The sequence below is a fragment of the Drosophila innubila genome, assembly GCF_004354385.1.
Source record: "Drosophila innubila isolate TH190305 chromosome 2R unlocalized genomic scaffold, UK_Dinn_1.0 1_C_2R, whole genome shotgun sequence".
Taxonomy (NCBI): Eukaryota; Metazoa; Arthropoda; class Insecta; order Diptera; family Drosophilidae; genus Drosophila; species Drosophila innubila.
The window spans coordinates 17,648,384-17,666,127 of record NW_022995374.1 but is presented as its reverse complement, the minus strand read 5'-3'; the positions used below and the strand labels follow the sequence as shown (position 1 = coordinate 17,666,127).

General features: G+C 36.2%; 1 protein-coding gene across 1 annotated transcript; it reads right to left on the bottom strand.

The window, feature by feature from the left end:
* Positions 1-3,805: 3,805 nt before the first annotated feature.
* On the bottom strand, positions 3,806-9,577 carry LOC117783077 (paired mesoderm homeobox protein 1). The gene is made up of 3 exons (XM_034620255.1): positions 9,403-9,577; positions 4,214-4,404; positions 3,806-4,153 (listed from the first exon to the last, which is right to left on the bottom strand). The coding sequence occupies exons 1-3, from the start codon at positions 9,575-9,577 to the stop codon at positions 3,824-3,826; spliced, it is 696 nt and encodes a 231-aa protein (XP_034476146.1). The 3' UTR covers positions 3,806-3,823.
* Between the last annotated feature and the right edge of the window lie 8,167 nt (positions 9,578-17,744).

Here is a 17,744-nt window from a genome sequence, read left to right as displayed (position 1 = left end):
ATGTTAATCAACCCATCGATCGGGTTTCTATTTGATTCATATGTATTTTAATTTTTTAATTTCTTTTCTTGACAAATGGTTCTTTGTTTGCTGTGGCTAATTATTGCAAAGGTCATTCATCCAATACCTATTAATAAGTTATTTATTTAATTATAATAATTATGTATAAATTGCTGTAATTAACTAGTTGGAACATAGCTTAAAAAATTGTAAGAGTTTTGAAGTAATATAAACAAATAAATTTACTTATCACTGAAATAATATATTAAGTTAACTTAGTCAATCAATTCAAACATTAAAATGGATTCTATTCGAATAATCAAGAAATAGAATTTTTCAACGACAAAATTGTAATCGTATTTAACATGCCCAGAAGGTGGAAATTTGGTCAACAAATGGTATCCAGGAACTGTGATGGCTCCTTCCACAGTGCCTGGAATATGATTTGCAGTGACGAATATCCGGAAGACATGGGCACCAAATATGGCGGATATATGATGAAAGATGGGGAACCCTATAGTGTATTCAGTTTAGAAAGGAATCCAAAACATTATTTGGTTATTTTTGGCAGTGCAGATGTGTCCGAATGTAAGACCCTGGATTTCGTCAATTCCACATACTTTAAATGTTTCGCGGGTGTCGGGAAACCGAAACCTCTGAGTTATCCCCGTAGTCGTGTCAATTGCATAAACTATTCCTTTCGTATGGCCGATGAATTGGTATCCTATTGCACCACCAGATATATGGAAAATAATGAACTTGCGACGATTCTGTACGCCGATTATGATGACAAACCTGCTGATGCTATTGTAGAGCACAACAGAAGTTCTATTTTAAGTGTAAACTTTTGGTTAATCTTAGCAATAGCTCTGATATCATTGTTCTTTATCTTTCGTCTCAGATAATGGTTAAGATTACTGTACGTACACAGAGTATGTAATAAACAGATAAAGAAATAGTGTTGAATAATTTTCAAATGATCTTTAAGGTGATGTTATGAATGTGATTTATTAAACATCGTTTCAGAGAGTGAGCTAATCGCTTTCAACTCTCCCATTTGACATCATATTTTGACAGAGCTCGAGTCACACATGTAAATTGTTCATCTACACCCACAAATCTCGTCACCCTCATCATAACATCGGCCTGGACTCAAGAAGCTGTCAAGAGGGTTGCGGCTGCGCCTCGGATCGTCTTTCATCTGACAGGACAGAAGGCAACAGAAGTGGCCCTTGTCAAGATGTTTCCCGTATCATCACCACATATGTATCTACTTATAGGTCTGGGGACTGAGGAATCAGCGTGTGTGTGTGCCCATTCATCTGTTTTGATGTGTATGAATAATTGCTTTTTAACAGACGCAAAATTATCACCCAATTATTGAGATTTGTGCGTAATGCACCATATAAATGGGTACTTTAAGGGATTTAGTGTCTTTACATAACTATATCATGACACTGTTTTTTATACTTATAACTTAAAAAAATGTATTCAGTAGCATTTTGTAATATTAACTGTCAAGCACCGCTAGAAACAGATATGTATGCGAAGTCGGACACGAGTCCTATTTGCTCAGGAATTTCTGTCTGACATTTGATTTGACAGTTCTCTCTCTTTGTATCTTTTTTTCTCTCTCCTGTTGTGTGTTGCAACGTATGTGGCATTTATTTTATACCCTATGAGAGGAAGTCTGTTAGTATTTGAACACAATGTGTGTAGTTCCTTAAAATACCTGTTTTTTTTTTCTTAATGTATTGTTAAATATATTTTTATTATTATAATAATTGCTAGCTTAAAATTAAAATTTTCAAAATCATTTAATCAAGAGTCAAAGTAATCTTTTCTTTAGTTTTTCTTAAAAAAAAGAAACTCCAATAAAGACAGAAATTTGTTTATAAGTATAACACCCTATTTCATTTTGATTTTTTCGAGTACTAAATGAATATTTGATAGAAACTTTTGTAGTAAAATAACAGGCGTTGATTGTCAATCACTCACTGAAGCAGAAAATCAATCAATCTGCATAGAGAGTTTTTATTTTAGAGAAAAGTGTATTATATCTTCTTCTATCACATGCATAGTTATTCCATTTCCTTTTTTTATTTTGCTTTATGTAAAGTTTTGCAACATGTATCATGTCAGCAAATGTCGTGCCTCTGTTAATCTCCCATCCTTATACGCCTTGGCGGTGGTAACTATGTATATATTACAGTGTATGTATTTATTTTGCCGCATCGCAAAAGGACAAAACGCATTTTTCCTTTGTGCTGCCTTTCAAGTATTATTGCAATTTTGTAAATATTGTAAAAATGCTTAATACACATGGGGCACTCATCGCTTTAGCTCTCTCTCTCTCTCTTTCTGTCTTTGTCTCCCTCTCACATTTTATGCAAATTAGTGACAGATACCGCTTACATTCCGAATGTTAATTTGCATTTTTTGCAACTCCTTGCGTTCCCTTCTGTCATGTTGAAAAGGGAATTTCTTTTATTTGCATTTATACTTTTACATGGTACTTGTTAACCTTTTGTCTATTAAGTGTATAGCACCACAGTCTGGGTGTGTGTGCTCGTATAAGAAATTCCCCTAATGCTACCTTATTGCCTTAAGTGCTTAAAATAAGATGGAAAAGAAGTTAGAGCAAAGCTTTTTCGTATGATAAATTACATTGGCATTTAGAGATTTGAAACAGAATCCTTTGCTTTTTCCACTCTTTTAGTTTTAAATTTCAGTTTCTCACCTCAATTTCCTCATAGGTACTTCACAACTTCAGCATTTCAACACTTTAGTCTCTATTTATTGTGCCAATCTTTCATTTTAATTGCGCTCAACACCGAGTTGGCCACAATCCTAATGTACTTTGATGGTAACGCCCCTTTGCCCTTGTGAATGTGTTGTGGCTTTTCTCAAAGTTTTCCTTTGCTTTCCTTCTGTTTATTTGCTTGTGTTCTTTGACTTTAATTAAGTTTTATTATACAAATTAACACATGCGGGTAATAGACAAACTTACACACAATCACAGGCCCTCCACCTTGTATCTGCCATATACATACATATATCTATTTGTAGAGGTATGTATTTTTAATTAATTCATATATCCAAGTAAATAATTTAATATGCAATGTCAATTTGACATCTCACTGACAACTTAATAATTGAAATGCTGAAAAGTTGAAAAGAATCCATTTAAGGGCAAATTGTGCATCGTTGATGTTAATAAATTAGCTGGTTTTATCTGTAGTTTGAGAATTTTTGAATATCTTAATAGTCACATGAGTAGAAGAGAAATTGAAGTTGTTGCGAATGTTGTTATAAAAATATACAAATTATTAAAACGATTATTTAAGTTAATTATTATTTTAAAAACAACGAAAAAAAGTTATTTTTTAAGTTAAACTTTAATATAATATTTGGAAAATAATGCATCGATTTAAAAATATCCAGTTCTTGGCAAAAGTGTCAAGTATGGAAAAAATGGACAGAAAGGGAAGAAAAATTTAATTTTCCAATTTTGATGCAGAATCAAAATAGAGACCAAATTATGATAAAATTGTCATTCCGCAAGAAAATCGGTAAAGATTTGACAAAGTTATGACAGTTTGAAATTTTTGAACAAGTGTCAAAGAGAATGTCTGGAAAAATATGTGCAGCTGTTAATAGGGTATAATAATAAAGCAAACAAAGGAGACATTTGTCATTAAATGTTTTATAAATATAAATATTAGTCAGGTATAATTCGAATTTAATACATTCTAAAATATAATAATGCAATTTAGCTAATTGAAATACATTTGAATCTGTGCTTGGGCTGAGTTGGCCATCATCAGAGGGACGGATACGCGTTCTTTGCATAGTTGGCGGCCACACAGTAATTGGGTGCCCCAAAGAAGGAGCACACTCCGCTGCTGCTTGTCGGATTTGTGCCGAATCCACCGTAGCAGTTGGTATAGTTTTGGCAGGAACGCAGCTCGAGTGGGGCAAAGTTCAGGGCATAGGCTCCAGGTGGTGCTGTGTGGGCCAGATTCGGATATTTGTGCATATTGTTGGGTATTGGAGCAGGCACCAATTGTGTGGCCGTATCCAATAGTGGTCGACCTATGCTGACACTGCGCTCATTTCGACGGAATTTGGCACGACGATTCTGGAACCAAACCTAGAATCAGACAGATTACAATGGATTCCCTAGAATGTTAAGAATGTGTCTGCATTTTACCTGCACTCGTGCCTCGCTCAGATGCACCTTTGTGGCCAGCTCCTCTCTAACAAATGCGTCGGGATAATGCGTTCTCTCGAATACCTTCTCCAGTGCCGTCAACTGGGCTGAGCTGAAGGTGGTGCGGTTACGTCTCGGCTTTCTCGAGTGCCCCGATGTCAGATTATTGGGGTAATCAACGTTGGCGCCGCCTGCAACGGAAGACAATTATGAAACCATTTAGGAGAAATCTTTCACTTTTAGTGGGATTCGTGGAAACGGTGCAATTTTGATGGCAATGCACGACAGACTCGTAAATAATCGATAAGAGCCCGAACATCAATTAATGCGTCAGCTCTGGAATTTGGTTTACTTTTACGGCCGTGCATCCATAAAATTTTGCATTCTGTTTGATCCTTTTGCTTGGCTTATTGTCATTGGGGAGGTCATAAACAAATGGCATGGGTCATAAAATATATATTAACATCTCTCTCTCTCTCTCTCTCTCTCTGTCTCTGTCTCTGTCTCTCTCTTGACGAAGACGACGACATCAGCGGGCAGCTGTCTACTAATTTTAGGTGCCAACCCGACGAAAAACAAACCAACAGACCAACAAATGCAACAAATTTACGATCTATTAATTAAACTGAAATTGTGACATTAAGCGACAATAAGCGAGCGGCAACTTTCACTAATTGATTTCACGTCTAATGCTGGCCAAGCATTTCCATTTTGGAAAACATTTTAAGAAATATGGAATAACACAGACATTCGAGTATATACATATGAAATGTGACTATGTACAATTGACCAAAGAATATAAATAATATAGAATATACATTTTTACATTTATTTTTGTGAATTTATCTATCTATTTCAAATTGCGTGTATCTAAACTCAAAGATTGGTTTGATCAAATTAACTAAATTTATAGAAATCGGTTCTACGTAAAAAGTTATTGTTTGAAAAAAATGTTATTATTATTATTATTAATATCATCCTAGCGCTACAAGCTTAACTTATATTTAAAGCACTAGTCACAACTATAAAACATTTTCACAATTACCAAGATATTACTTAAATGTTAGTTTACATATTCTTATATTATATTCTTACTTCTTTTTTTGTAGTACCTTATTTAATTGTGCTATATAATTGTAGTAAATTTGTAAAATCTGTACAAATTGTATCTTAATTTTTAATGTGCCTGCTTTATATATGTTGCTTATTATACCCTGAGCCCATTGAAAATGGGCAAAAAAGGGTATAATGTGTTTGGCAGAATGTATGTAACAGGCAGAAGGAGGGGTGGCAGACCCCATAAAGTATATATATTCTTGATCAGGATCAACAGCCGAGTCGATCTAGCCCTGTCCGTCTGTCTGTCCGTCTGTCCGTCTGTCCGTCTGTCTGTCCGTCTGTTTGAACGCGTCGATCTCAGAGACTGTAAGTGCTAGAGACTTCAAATTTGGAATGCAGGTTTGTGAATACCATACGCAGGTCAAGTTTGTTTCCAATTTTTGATGCCACGCCCCTTCGCCCACAAATTGAAAAATAACGATTAACAGGCGCAATTTTGACATAGCACTCCTAACTGAACAATCAGTTGAGTAGTATGCGTATTAAACGACCCTGAAAATTTCAAAGCGATTGACCCATAAATAAAGAAGTTATTTCGGAATTTAGATTTAGTTGAATAATTACATTTGGATGGCAAATCAAACGTGCGAGCGAGACAGCATGTTCACGTTTGTATGCAAGGCGCGCACAAAGACAGAACGAATAAGTACCCATTTTTTTTTGGTACCAAATAAGAATTAAGCGATAAGCAAAAATATTATCGATATCATGTAATGAAAATGTTAATGTATAATTTATGTATATACAAATATACAATTTGATTAAAATATAATTGTGTTAATATATAAATATGTATTTTTGCATGGCAAAAATCAGCAGAAGCTGATAGCTATGTATGTATGAAATTGCATGAGAGAAATAGCGATCATTTTGCAGCACTACTCTTGCATCTTTGCCGAGCACTGAAAGCTGCAAAATAATAATTTTAATTATTAATATTTTCGATTCCTTACACATATATATAATAAGTATCACACATATATAAAAAACTTAGCATTTTCCGCTTTAAGAATCTCATAAAATTAGACATTGCCTTTTATTTCAAATTTCGCGCGCACTGCAGCAGCCTTTGGCAGGCTTGAATTTGTTGCGTAAGTGGGAGAGAGTGAGAGAGGAAAATGGGTGCTGCCAGATTGCAGGCTGAGCAAAGTTGTAGTTTGTGGCTACTCTTGACACACGCTACATCGATTGCAAGCGATTACGATTACGACTTGCGATTTACCAATTTATCAATTTCTAATTAATTTTAAACAAGTTTATTATATTAAAGTTTATTATATTAAACTTATTTAAAATTAATTAGAAATTGATAAATTGGTAAATCGCAAGTCGTAATCGTAATCGAGTGATGTATTAGTTCAGTGAGGCATTAATAACGTAGTCTGCAGTGATAAGCACAGTGACTTCAGAAAACCGAAAGTTGTTCATAGTTTCGCGTGTGTAATTTTGATACCTGAGCCCATTGAAAATGGGCAACAATCAACTTTATAAAAGAGGACATGGGCTCAGGGTATCCTACTGTCGAGCGTGCTCGACTGTAGCCGCACCTCACCGCGAGCGAAGCGAGCCGGGGGTAGGCGAGCGAAGCGAGCAGGGGGCGGAGCCCCCTTGTTTTCTACTTGTACTTAAAATCTTAAAACCTTAAGTTCCATAAAAAAGACCGGTTATTAAAATCAGGAATATTCACGGCAATTATTAAAAAACCCACATAATTTAAGGGATTAATAAAAAAGCAGAGAGTTAAAAAAATAAAATATTTGATGAGTTTCTTTACGCATTTGCTAAAAGTAATTTCTTAGTTTTAAGCGCAAAATCTGAATTTTGATTCTGTTTTTTCTTATATATTTATATATATATTTTTTTATAAATTTAATTTTTAATAATAATCTTATTAAGTTATACTTTTCTTTTCCAAAGTAAATTTTAATCAGTTAATATATAAAATACTTCACCTAAATATTTTAAAGAATCATGGGAATCATGAGATTTTTTTGAGAATAAAAATACGTAATCCATGTCTCTGTTTAACTCATAAATGATAAATTGGAATTGAAATGAGCTGAGAATTTATGATATTATGAGCACGCATGCAGAAGGCATATGTATGTATATACACCTAACTAGGATAGGATATATGTATAGATATGTGATTTATGTAGGTAATTGCAAGTGTATCTGTGTGTGTGTGTGTGTGTGTGTGCGTCAGTTGCAACTCATGCATGACATCTAGGTGCCATATGTGGGCGACATTCGCTCATTTATGCCGCCGCCAATTGCATATCCAAATGGTTGACAGCGTCATCTTGATGCATTTTTGTTGCTGTTGCTGTTGCTGTTGTTGTGGTTGTGGTTGAGCCACCGTTTTATGTAGGTTCGTTTCGTGCCACAACCGTGCCTCAACCGGAGGCGGCAGGTTGTCAACATTAAAGGCGCTGCTCCCTGATGAAGGCGACATGTTGTCTGTTGGCCAGGTTGTTACTGTTGTTGTTGTTGTTGTTGTTGTTCTGGTTGTCAACGACATAATTTGCTATGAAATATGCTCGTCCCATTGTGATCGCTGGCAATGGCAATGCTATCAGAAGTCGTCATTCAATCGCTAGTTTCTTATTTTTGTTATTTTGGTAGCATTTCCGACTGCAGACAGTCGTGGAGGCAGACGGACAAACAGACAGCACTTCAACATTGTCAACATGACAAAACGTAATCAAAGCTGACATGATATTCCCTCAGAGGCCGCATGCCTTTGAACAACCGAATGTGCCCAGCATCGCCCAATGCCTATATTTTCCAAGTGGAGCATATAAACGACCAGATATACAGAGAGTAAGAGGGGGAGAGAGAGATCCCAACCAGTAGCAGTTGTAGCCCCCTTTCCAGCTCAACTCATGCTTCTATCCCGCGTGTGCTGTAAATGGTTGAGGCCAGAGGCGTGTGTTTATTTTTGTCATTGCTCGGATTGTAACATGTGCCAGTCTCCTTTCCCGTTTCCCGTTCCGTTTTGCCAGCCGAATTTCCCCTTTCCCAGGCCTATCGCACTTCATGCTTTTCTGATTGAGGTTTCCCTTTCGATTTTCGCTTCTCGTGTTCTGTTTTTTTTGTTTTTTATTAAGCTGCAACTGTTTTTTATCGCTCGTTGCCCGATTCGCTGGCAATTCAAATTAAACATCTCCTTTACTCCCCCTCCCTGGGGACCTCATTGGGCACTGCAGTTGTCTATGGAGTGCTCGGCATACTACATAACTTGCCGCTGATCTACGATGCAACTCTGCGGACAGCTTCACTGACAAATTGAGACAAATGGCGTGGGTAAGAGATTTGGTTGGGTTACAAAAAAAAAAAAAAACTATAATGATTGCATGGAATGCATTGCCTGATGATTGCCACCCTGAAGCAGAAGTCCCCATGCATTAAAAAAAATATGTAAAACTTAAAAAAAATTGACAATTTACTGTCACTTGAAGAGTGAAGGAACAGGATAAGCCGATTTCGAATGTCGTTTTATCGATTCGAATAAAAATTAATGGACCCTTTTAAAATTAAATGATTAAATTTAATCTTCTCCTATTTAAGCGAAACTTGCAGATTTTCTGAAGACATGAAATATTACTTAAAGTTTTGTAACGTTTTCAAAATGAGTCAGTCAGTCAGTCGTCAGTAGATAAAAATCTTCGTATGTCTGTCATAAATACATATATTACCGTGGAAAGGGATTTTCTAATTTTCAAGTAAACAAATATCGATTGTCTTCTTAAGTAAGTCGTTGAAAATGTATTTAAGTAAATGAGGGATTAAAGTTAATTTTTTTCGGTACATTCTTGACATGCAAACCTTGAAAAATTTTTTTGGAGGAATAGGAAATTTATGGATATTTCAAAAGTACTTAATAACAAATCGGATGAAAAAATGTAGTTTCTTGCAAAATTTTCTTCATAAAGCTTAATCAATATCTGCTGCAATTATATTAAAAATATTATTATTTTTATAAAAAAGAAGCACTATTCTGAGTTCTGAAACTTAAGTAGACTATATTTAAGGCGATTTGACCAAAATAAACAAGTTTATAGACTTACCAAAATTATTAGTCAATTCCCGGGGTATTTTGCTCTTGGCATAAGCATCCTGTTTCAGTTCAATGAGATTGTCGACGGAGAATCGATGCATTTTGTCGAGTTCCCTTCGGTTGGTGCTGTGCTTATCCTTCGTATAGGATGCGTCGTGCAGTTTCTGTTCCAGTTCCAGTTCCATTGGCTGTGGCTGTGAGGCATAAGCTACCTCAACGGCTGACAAGGAGTGGGATGCAGATGCTGAAGCTGGTGCGGATCCGGATCCGTGGCCGGACACGGATGAGCCCGGTGCTGCCGACGGCATTGCAGATGCGGCATAGTAGAAATTGCCGGCATTGCCGACGGGTAAAGAGTGTAGTTGCTGCTGATAGTTTAACATGGTTGGCAAATTGAATTAAAATTTCTGAAATCACTTGATCAATCAATGTTTTGGTTAATTGAACAATTGCTACACAGTCACAAGCACGTTGACAATGACACTGATTATGATGATGATGATGATGATGATGATGGTGATGGTGATGATGAAGATGAGGCGAATAGAATGCAACACAATTGAATTAGGTATGCGAATTGTGTGTTAAAATTCTTCATTTGTCTCTCTAATTGAATGCTGATTGAATTAATTTATTTTGTTGCTCTCTGCGTCTTTTAGGGGGCATCCTGCGCGAACTTGGATAATTGGTAATTGGATTAGCACACAACACATAAACGAGTTAATTACGATAATTGTCGCGACGATACTAAACCGTGCCAAAGTCGTGTGCCCACTGAAATTAGCCTCAAGATGTGAGCATTGCTCGCATCCACAAGATATCCATTCACACAGATACAAGCACGCACACACACACACACGCATGCATACATAAGTGTATCTTAAGTATGTTTGCTCTCTTTCTCTCACTTTCGATGATCGCATCTAATTATAGCAGCCATCTGCCATTGGCTGATCCACAATGATCTCTGTCTGCATCCGACATTTTTTGGGGGCGTTGACGTTGCTGTTGTTGCTGGGAAAATCGGATGAAATACGAGGTGAAAAGTAGCAACAAGTTTTGGTTGCATTTAAATAGCAATAAATACCAATTAGGTAGCTTGTCCTGCCTACACTGCTGTGCTCCATTTTCACAGGATGTACCCGAGATGTGGTTCATCATGTACTTGAGTTTCCAGCTGAGCATAAATCTTGCCACGCACAGTGTTTGTCATCCTTTCAGGCTAATTTCCATAACCACAACATGATGTTAATGTTCCACTGGCACTGACAGACCTCAGGCCAAGGAACGGAACGTGGGCGGAACTGTCAGTTAAGTGCATCGGATTGTTGTTCTTGTTCTTGTTGCTGTTGTTGTTCTTGTTGTGTTTCAATTGCAGCCTGCCTAGGGATGTGACTATTTGTGGAATGGTAAATTTATGTCATAGTTGTGCAGGAAATTTATTATAATCTAAGTAGTTAAATGTCTTTCAAGTGAGCTTTAAGCCCAAGTTGCCTCATACACTAATTGCGTTAATTACATTGTCATTAGCAGTCCGCTCTCTAACTTACAACTCCTCATTAGATGTTGGCAAACTATCAACTAATATTCTAATATTCCTGACATAACCACAAGCAACGCGGAGCACCTCATACGATTTCCTTCCCAAATTGAGCTGTCACAAAAGTTTATCCAAAGTACTTGACACTCCACAGCGGTAAGGACGATGCTATTCACCTGCCCGCAAGTACTCGGGTCCCGGCCAGCAGCTGAAGCCGGAGCAGGTGGCGGCTCAAGACTCTGGCTTTCTAAATTATCTCACGTTTTCGTGTGCAAAGTTCTTGAAGAATGTTGCGGTGTGTATTTTTAATAAAACTTCAAAGTTTTGCGCTACTTGCAACGCTTTACAATGTCTCCCCGACGTTTTTCTTCTGTTTCTGTTTCTGTTTCACTTTTGAAATTCTTTGTCACGAAACATTTCTCGCGTGCAACTGAAAGGAGTTCGGGGGGAGAGACTTTTTATCCATAGTAATACATCCACAAACCCACACACACACACACACACACACACACATACAAAAAAGCGAAAACGGCAGTAGAAATTCTTCTGGCAAGTTAGAAATTTGAGCAGACACTTTTAATGCTGTCAGATAGCAGAAAGTAACTGCACTTGGCATGGACATTGGTATGGGGGTGAAGGCGGAATGCTCTAGACAACGGACAGGCATCTCAATAATTTTATGAAACGCCCATGTTTCTATGGCTTTCCATGGCAGCTTCTGAAATTACATGCCATTCAGATGAGAATGAAGAATTGTATGCCAAATGGTAATCTTTTACTGCCGCTCCCAAAAGTATGCAACAAATAAAATTTTCCATTACATGCTGAAAGAAAGTTTCTATTACTATGGCTTACCTTCAGTGAGTCTGAATGAAATCTGAAGAATAGAGACCATAGAATTTCCAAACTGAGGTTTATCAATGTAGAATGTAAAGCTAAGATTTTTTATTTGTGATGGAAAGTGATGTAGTAAAATCCGTTTGAATTAAAAATGAAATGTTTATTTTAAGTTAAAATAAAAATGATAGACAAATAACATAACAGAAAGAATAGGAATTCTATTGGGTTCTCCCTCATAATATGGGAGAAAATTTCAGTATTATACAAAACAATTTATTAATTTTCTATTTTACCGGAGATTGTAATGAACAATGATTTTATTATTATTTCTACACTGTTTAAAAATCAAGTAAAAATAAACTTAGAGATATTAAAATATAGAAAGTATGAAATCAAATTAAATATATTTTTGCAAATTGGTTAACTCCTTTCAAGTTACACATTTCTGATCATTGGCGTAACTTGCAAAGAAAACTGAAAAAGGCAGTGAGATCGTGAAATGGCGACCAAACTACGTTGCGGTGTTATTCGTGCTGTGCGGTTTTTTGGGGTACGCAACATGGCAACATAAATTGCAATGGCCGTACAAATTGCAACCATGTAGATGTACGGCTACAGATACGAACAGAATCATGCAACATGTTGCAAACCCCAAGCAAAATGCTAATTAAAAAACCGTACGTAACGAGTGAGATGACAACATGGATACGGCAGGGTATAACCAATGTCAATAAGACCGCATATCGACATCGATTTGCATTAAATTAAACAAAATGGCACATTTTCAATTCTGATGCAAGGGAATCAAAATCGAATGGAGTCCAAAATATAGTATACATGTTCAATGTTCATGATGACAAACAGTATAAGAAGAAGAAAATGAAGCAGTTTTCAATTTTTAAATCTTTGAATGACATCCATGAATTATGCAAGCGATTTCATAATCGATCTGGGCCCAGAGATTTCACAGTTTTTGTCAATTTCAGATAGTCAACTTGAAATAAGTTAAGTCCACTGCTGACCCAACTCAGAACCATAATGTGTGTGTGTGTGTGTGTAAGTGTATATGGCTAACTAAGTGGACATTTGGCCGTTTGGGAAAGACGACTCTTAGCTAGCTTTTAAAAGTTTGCTTTTTCCGTGGAGACTGAAATATTCATAGGTTTTATATACTTACTTAGTTACCAGGCCTATGTCACAATAAAAGTCAAAAGCTTTTCGTGCTGTAATTAATGTAAATCCCCGTACTCAGACGACATACACACAAACATACATGTTGCAGCTGCAGGCCGCTAGTGGGCGCCACTTTGTATGCACATGTAATTGATTTTATGTTTACGCACTCTCAACTCGTTGCACAAGGGGTGACATGATGACAGCGGTAAGGGGGAGAGGAAAATGTGTGTGTGTGTGTGTGTGTGTGTTGGTGTGCGGTATGTCAAACAGCACGCTTCCTGTGTACTGCTTCCGGTTATTTCTTGTTATTATATTTCATTGCCTTCGTATTCGCATTGCAAAAACAAAAAATAACTTTTCATTGAGAAGGCGCAGAGCAAGTTTTGTGATAGAAAAGAGATGGCTGGGATGAGAGCAGGGATGGTAAAGAGGGGCAGGGTGGTTGGTAAATTCTTGGTAGAAGGGCACATGCCAACACTTGTTTTCTGTTAAGTGATTTAGGCAAAAGTTGTACCCTTCGCTATCCCCTGGCTGCTGTCAGACAGTGTTCCGTTTGGTATTCGTGTTTGGCATTTTGGTTAGACGACACGCTCGACATGGACTTTGGCAGTGGAACGGGGAGGGGTAAATGAGGCAAGTGGCAAGTAGAAAGTGGGCGTTGCGGTGTTCAATGTACAGCTGCTTTGGTTCGGTGTTGTATTTGAAATATCGGAAATGTTTTACAAAACTTTTGCCAGCTACAACTTGGCTGACTGAATGGCTGCCACATAATCGCCGTCAAGTGAAATTCATTTTCTTGACAAACAACATGAACTTCAAAGACCCCGTTTCCCATAATTCCCCTCGTCCCCATTTCCCCAGTTCCATTTTCATATTTTGCGCTTGTTGCTGTCTCTTCCGACAAGGAAATTGAAATGCTACGTGTGTTTCAATGTGTGTGCAACATTTTGGGGCGTAGCTTTCGTTGATTAATTGCGGCTACAAATTGATTTACCTGTCAAATTAAAACTAGTTATTATACGACTATCGAAGGGATATCAAATATCCCTACTGCATCTTAATAATAATAATTTCCAAAATCATTTCATATTTGTCTGCCGTTAGGGAAAATACAAAATATCCAATGACTGCAGTTATCGTCAAGTCATTTGTTGATTGCACATTTTCAATTTGTAGCTCAATACTCGTTTTGTTATATCCTGTAATCACAAAATGTAGAGAGTATATGCATAAAGCAGAAAATTTAATATCTAATGTCCGGTTTTTGGAATCAAACCCAATCCGATACATTTGTTTTTTAAATATTAAGTTCGGTTGGATAAAAAAAATAGTTGAACTTCGAATAAAAATCACGATATTAAACTTAAAATTTGTATTTAAATCGTAATGTAAGTTAAATGACTTACAGAACATTACACAATTTTTGTACTAAAATAAATGAATCAAGAAAATTACTAGAATTTTTTAGCAATTAAAATATTATTTTGCATTAAATTGACCTAAGTTTCGATGCAATAGTTACCTTACATGCTCGGCAAGCTCACAGCGGATTAAAGGGTATTTTGAAGTCAAATACTTTCGACTCTCGAGTGTTATTTGTTGTTTTTCTTACCAGTGAATGTTCTTCTTGTCACTCAACTGAGCTCAGCTCAGTCAGCTGCGAAGTCAGCGCCATTTAAATTTCGCTCACGTTTGCTGGCGGATGAACTGTAGCAAAAGAAATTACGCGAATTGAAAATCAACGGATGCGGATGTGAGTCTAGCAACTGTCACTGCCAGCCATCCTGAGCTGGCAACTGGCAACTGGCAACTGGAAACTGCAATCAGATGCAATTAGAGCACCAATCCTTCCGTCCAACTGAAGATGAAATGACAATGAAATTGAATTGCGATTTTTTGTGAATACAAAAAGTGCAAGTGATTTTTAGCTTTTACTTTTGCATGCACATAATTGAATTTGGGTCAAGTATTACGTTGAGAGGCTTAAGGGTTGTCAAAATATTGTTCACATACGAAGTACGTGAGTATCGTACTCACAAAATGTAATTATTTTAATGCGTAGCATTTCACATGATTAATTTGACTATTGATTACACATTCGAGTGCACATCCAAGCACTCAAATCAAAGACATTTCGATAAGCCTTTTGAGTTTGTCCTATGGCCCACTTGTCTGCCAGGCAAAGAACATCACATGTAAATCATACTGTTGTCATTTTGCTTCAGTTGCTTTACAAGTGCAAGAAATTTTTGGAAATACCTTCTTGTGTTTTAAGTAAGCAAAGTATTTGTTTGTATTGAATTTTGTTAGTTAAGCTCAAATACTTTACAAATCCAGTATTAAAACTTAAGAAGTTCAATTATATAATACTTTAAATATTGAATTTTACTTTAGAAATTTAAAACGTTGTATGTATATTGATTTAATTTTTGTATGTATAATTTCAAAAAATATATATTTAATTTTTTGGAAATACCTTCTTGTGTTTTAAGTAAGCAAAGTATTTGTTTGTATTGAATTTTGTTAGTTAAGCTTAAATACTTTACAAATCAAGTATTAAAACTTAAGAAGTTCAATTATATAATACTTTAAATATTGAATTTTACTTTAGAATTTTAAAACGTTGTATGTATTTTCATTTAATTATTGGATGTATAATTTCAAAAAATATATATTTTATTTTTTTGAAATAGCTTCTTGTGTTTTAAGTAAGCAAAGTATTTGTTTTGTATTGAATTTTGACCGGACAAGCTAAGTTTAAATACTTAAAAAATCAATTATTAACACTTAAGAAGTTATATTATATATTATATTGAATTTTAATTTATAATTTAAAACGTTGCATGTATATTCATTTAATTTTTGGATATATAACTTCCTATATACAAATAAATTACAAATTATCGGTTTATTGAGTCTATTTTTTTTATTTTCTTTTCTATTATTATATAGTTTCCACTTGCATCAAGAGAATGATTTTCGTTTAATATACAAAATTAATCGCAGAAGAATTTAATAATCTTGTTTGATCTGATATTTCATCTCTTTTGTTGCAAATATTTGTGGTGTTCCGGCTTCACTTTGCTGGTTGCCAGTGCACTCGAGATGCAAATAATTTAACTGCAAGTGCACTTCAGAGTTGCTGCAGAATCTGCTGCTTTCTCTCTCTCTCTCTTTATCTCTCTTCATCTCCTTGTTCTCCTCCTTTGACTGCGGCTGTGACTTTGGCAGATACATTTATTAATACTGTACGCATTGGAATCGCAGTCTTCGATGGTTGACGGAAAGGAAACGACATCGTTATTTTATATCCACATGGATAAGCATTCATTTTCCACTGGCCGCAAAACTAATGAGTGGGCGTGGCAAAGGCAAATACTTGTACTTTAAGAGCTGAGCAGAGCGGATCACATAAATCAAACTGCAGCAGCAACTTTGTTGCTTGAGTTTCAACTTATTTCGGTGGAAATATTTCATGTGCAGCGCTTAGTGAAAGCCATGCCCACCAAGGATTAGGCCAAAATGATATACGCTCCTGGCGCGTGAGCAGATTGCGCATCCAGCTATACGCCATAAAGGTAAAGGTGTCCTCGTCCTCCGTTTACCCCACTTCCCCCCTGGCTTTTTATGACAACACCCATCAAGCTGCTGAGCTCCATTGCCGTTTTGGCGAGGGCACTCGCTGGCGTTGATTGTGTGACGCCAGTGCCGCATAAAGTCAGCTCCAGGTGGCGCCAATCTCTCTCTCTGTGTGTGTGTGTGTGTGTGCTGATATTTCTGTGTGGGCGTGTGCATGTGCCTGTGTGTGTGTGTGTGTGTGTCTGCAGGTGTCTCCACATTAAAAGCCATAAAAGATTCATAAAATGCATTTCGCACGCCGAAACCAAATATGCCGCAACATTCACGACGCCACATCCATAAATACGAACCGTACACGGAGCAAAACTCCGTACAGCCTTGTAAACACACATAAATTTTAAAGTTTGTAATGTGCAGGTGTACATAAAAAGTATTTACGAGCACCGGCTTGTGCCAATGTGAATCCCACATACTCATTCAAACGGTTCTTAAGAGCCTTTCTTAAATGACGGCCAGTTGAATTGCAACCCTAATGAAAGCATTAAAAACATGAGCCACACATAACCTTTCTAACATAACATAACCCATCTAAGCCACTATTTAAAAATATATAGTTTGGACGAAAATATTATATAGTTAGGCACTCAAAGCAAACCAAAGCACCAGTCCGTTCCGGTTTCAATTCAACCATTTCAGCGAGAGGTTCTGTTTCTAAATTTAAAATTTTTGAAATTCCAAATGTCCAAAGCGAACTGTTTTTTAAAGCAAATTTAATATTTAAAGTTTGAAAGCAGAATAAGTTTTGAGGCTAAGCTGATCATAATTACATTCCGCTTGAAAATCGGTTCAGTTTTGGCAAATTTATGGAAGCTGGCCAACTTATGAGATACCCCATTTAACAAGTCAAAATTTTTCTTAGATTTCAATATAATGAAAAATTATATAGAGTACATACAGCAAATATCAAATTATATTTCGAAAATGTACAGAAACCGTAACGGTACAAATGTTTCGGTATTCGGTGCCCGAAAAAACTTTTATTCAAGAAAATCGAAGATTTAAAAAAATGATGAGTGTTTATATAGCTAGTACCAATCAACCATAAGCTAAAAATCAAATTCTAATTGAATTTTCCTTCTTAATGTCATCATTGAATATTATTATTTTCACTATTCCCATTAAATCCCTTTTTCCATATGATTAAAGTGCAAAAATAG

Excerpts from the sequence above, each read along its gene's own strand:
- LOC117783077 (XM_034620255.1), bottom strand. The coding sequence starts at position 9,577 with ATGGAACTGGAACTGGAACAGAAACTGCACGACGCATCCTATACGAAG. Across the intron at positions 4,405-9,402 it reads GGAATTGACTAATAATTTTG|GCGGCGCCAACGTTGATTAC; the intron begins GTAAGTCTATAA and ends CTTCCGTTGCAG. Across the intron at positions 4,154-4,213 it reads TGAGCGAGGCACGAGTGCAG|GTTTGGTTCCAGAATCGTCG; the intron begins GTAAAATGCAGA and ends GTCTGATTCTAG.